The sequence below is a fragment of the Pundamilia nyererei genome, unplaced genomic scaffold (genome assembly GCF_000239375.1).
Source record: "Pundamilia nyererei isolate P.nyererei 1_Seehausen unplaced genomic scaffold, PunNye1.0 scaffold00262, whole genome shotgun sequence".
Lineage (NCBI taxonomy): Eukaryota > Metazoa > Chordata > Actinopteri > Cichliformes > Cichlidae > Pundamilia > Pundamilia nyererei.
In genome coordinates, this window is record NW_005187663.1 from 93,794 (window position 1) to 97,533 (window position 3,740).

The window sequence follows — 3,740 nt, forward strand, 5'->3', positions numbered from 1 at the left end:
TGCGAAAGCGTGGAGGCCCGGACTCCATTCGTTTATCTGGCCACTTCTATTTCTATGTAGATACATTTAATGAATCATTGTATTTAGCTGTGTGTTTACTGCATCAGTTTATTGATGCAATCACATTACCCTCTATTTCATAATCACATTGACCTTTATGTCGTATGTGGCATTTCTGACCTTGATGCTGTGTTTATCAGCAGCTGCATTTGCTCATGTTTGCTCATTCTAAACGACATGAGGAGCTCAATGTGAGCTGAGCCCTGTAACTGGGGGAAATAATCGAGAGGAGGCCATAAAGAGCGCAAATGTTAAGGCACTGTAAAAAAAAATAAAAATAAAATAATAATAATAATTTTTTCTACAATGTATATGGAGAGAGAGAGAGAGAGAGCGAGAGAGAGAGAGACTTCAACACTCTGCAGATAGCGTTCATACCTTCTCTTTGCTCGGTGTCTCTTTGCTCCTCTGTTTCAGCTTACACTGACACTTTGATCCAGATCTGCTGAGCGGGCCAAACGTTTCTGGACTGTTGTTGTTGTTGGTTTGTCAATGATAATAAACGTACCAAGTTTTTAAAAAAATGAAGGAAATAGCTGCAGTTGTTTGTTGGCGGTTGTTTTCTCCACGGTTTCCATTTAAAATGATCGACCTGACCTCTCTAACCTGTCCTGTTCTGGGGTTTTTTTTAACTCATTACCCAAAAGATGTTTTAAACAAACCCCAAATCGTCAGCGGGACATAAAAGAGCCACAGTTCAGATGTGATAACAATAAAATCATCTTTCATTTCATTTACTTTCACATAAAGGCTTTTATATGTGGAGGCCTGCAGCAGCTTTTCTCCCTGACGTTTTGGAAGCTAAAAACAAAAAACCCCAGAACGTTCGTTTTCTTCGCGCTATATTTCACAGCCTGTTTACAAGCTCTTTTCAGTCTGTGGTTCTGCCGCCGAGCGCAGAATGAAAGCGCACACTGTTTAAATGAGCGCACATTTATCTGTCCGTTTCTCTTATTTTCGCCAAAGACAAAAGAACAGTAATAATAATGATAGAATTACAACATTTAATATCCATGAAAATATCACATATAGAGAACATCACGATATATTCACACATGTCAGTCAGTTCAGAGGGCGTCTCATCCCTGTGTGTGGAACGTCACAAAAGCAGCTTAAATTAAATTTAAATAATGAACACAGTCAATAATAAAATGTAGATATATATACAACTGTGCAACATGGCAACACCACACCACCACAATGTCTCGGGGTCCACATCGATTTCCACGGGACAAGCCGATGAGGCCGTGTTAGGTCCGCTCTGTTATCAGCTGTCCGAGTCCACCTCGCTCTTACTCTCTTCGGGTTTCTCCGCGGACGTTTTAGTGGATTTGTTCCATTTCTGAGAGTTCTCTGATTCTTCCGATGAAGACCTTTTCTGCCTCCTCCACTTCGCACGTCTGTTTTTGAACCACACCTGCGTGACAGAGAGAGAGCACACTTTGAACGTGTCTGTGTGGCGACTGATGCTGAGCTCAGCCCCTTATTCTTAATCTATTGTTTTCAATGGATTATTATAACTATCACGATGGTGATGATGATGATGATGATTATTGTTTTGTTGTTGTTGTTGTTGTTGTTGTTGTTGTTATTGTTTTGTTTTTGCTTTGAAGCAGTGTTACTTGCTGCACATTGTAGATAAGCATCGACTTTGTTTTCAGAATCAGGGCAGAAGATAAACTGTTGCAAAAAGAAGCATTTAATAAAATTGAATTAAATTACATTTCTGTTCAATATTATACAACCTCTAACATAGTGATTTTTGTGAATTTTGTTGAAGCAACAAAAAAGATAATAACAATAATAATAATAATAATAATAAAGGTGAGCAAACTTTAGTTATTATTATTATTATTGAATAATGTCAGCCGGGTTTTAGAACTCACTGCGCGTGAGTGTGTTTATGAGTGGAGTGAAAGCTTTGAAAGAAGATAGCTTTTAAAAATAAAAGCGCTGACCTCGACCTTCTCCTCGCGGAGGTGGACCTTGCGGGCAAGTTGTTCGCGAGTGCCGACGTCCGGATACTTAGTTTCTTGGAAGAGGCCCTCCAGAGCCTCGAGCTGCTCGTCCGTGAAGATGGTGCGGTGCCTTCGCTTCCTGCGGCAGTGCAGCTGGTTGAGGAGCTGCAGCTCGGTCCGAGACAGGCTGCTCATGTTCATGTAGGACATCATCTGGTGGGGCACCGGAGAGATCAGCACCGAGCCCGGGCTGTCATAGCCTGCATGACGGACAGACAGCACACATCATGGCTGGGTGGAAACCCTATATATACACTCAATTATTTGGCGTATTAAAATCACTCCGTTTTTTACTACAAAACAAAACAAAACAAATAAAATAAATATAAAATAAAATACATTAAATAAACTGTGGAAGAGGCTGTTTTATGCATGACAGAATGTGTGGAAACACCAAAACAGATCCCAGCGATGGAAAAGCTCAGCTCCAGTCTTTCCTGTATTCAAAGTTAAGCTCGCGCACGTGCCTGAGCGCTTCTGCTTCCTGTGTATGAATCCAGAACAGCTCGGTGATATTCGTCCTGATTGCGAAACAGCAGCGACAGTAATGACTTCACACGTGAACATTTGCGAGTTTTTACAAAGCTTTGAAATGCAGCATGGAGTCTGAAATAATTTTACAAACGCGTATTTCAGGCGTGTTTACACTGAATCTTAATTGTAAGTTAGTGCTCGCAAGCGATGAAATATTACGCATGATTGTAATTAATTTGTATTAATAACGAATAATTACTTCACGGTGGAATTACGCGCGTTGACCTAGAGGCTGATGGGCCCTTTGGCCTGGAAGCTACTTCGCTCCACAGATGCTTTCTCTGAGAAATACAGAGTGTGAGGGGGGGGGGGGGAGTTCCCGTGGCGGATCCTTCACGGCGTAGGTCTTAGCTGAGTCTGTGACACTCTGTGACTGGCCGTGTTACCTGTGGGGATGCAGGGGCACTGCTGCGGGCTGAGGCCGGGCACGGAGCCGCAGCACGGGGGCCCTGCCGCGGCGCCCTGGACGTGCAGCTGGCTGTAGTAGTAGCCATTATATCCGATCCTGCTCCCGTTCACGGGCTGCACCGGGGGGGCCACGGGCCCGCACGTGGCTGAATACAGTCCGTTGTAGTCGGTGTAGAGAGAGTCCGTCAGGCCGGCGGACAGCACCACCGGGCCGCTCCGGTGCAGCAGCAGCGGCTCCTTACAGCTCGGCCGCGCGGACAGGATGCTGTCGATGCTGAACATCCCGGCGGGCATCACACCGGTGTGCGGCGGGAACTCTCCGAAAAGTGGGAACCAGCTGTGAGCGTCCTGGACTTACGGGATTCCGTGCTCCGGGAGAACGTAAGCTACAACTGCGTCATCGCGGCTCCGGGACTCGTGTGTGCTCTCTCTCTCTGCTGGAGAATACGGACAGGAGGTTTGGGGGAACCGCCTGAGTCCGGGGCTGTTCTTATACACTGCTGACGTCACAGCAACAAGTCTCCTTGCGCTCGTCTTGCTACGTGAACGCGCCACGGAGCTGTGTATTGAATTAATTCAATTAAGATAATCCAGAGTGTTTGCAGACTTTTAGAAACGTGTCACTGGGCCGCGGGGGCTCTTCCTACAGAGTAATCCGATTATCGCGGTGTCAGCGAGACTTTGTGCAGGACATCACAGCAGCGTTTACAGGCTGCTTCA

At 45.3% G+C, this 3,740-nt stretch overlaps 1 protein-coding gene across 1 annotated transcript; it reads right to left on the reverse strand.

Annotated features, from left to right (window-relative positions):
• Positions 1-1,218: 1,218 nt before the first annotated feature.
• Positions 1,219-3,464, reverse strand: gsc (goosecoid). Its single transcript, XM_005750108.1, has 3 exons — positions 2,999-3,464; positions 2,019-2,278; positions 1,219-1,477 (listed from the first exon to the last, which is right to left on the reverse strand). Exons 1-3 carry the CDS (start codon positions 3,312-3,314, stop codon positions 1,328-1,330), a joined length of 726 nt encoding a protein of 241 aa, XP_005750165.1. The 5' UTR covers positions 3,315-3,464; the 3' UTR covers positions 1,219-1,327.
• Positions 3,465-3,740: the final 276 nt, after the last annotated feature.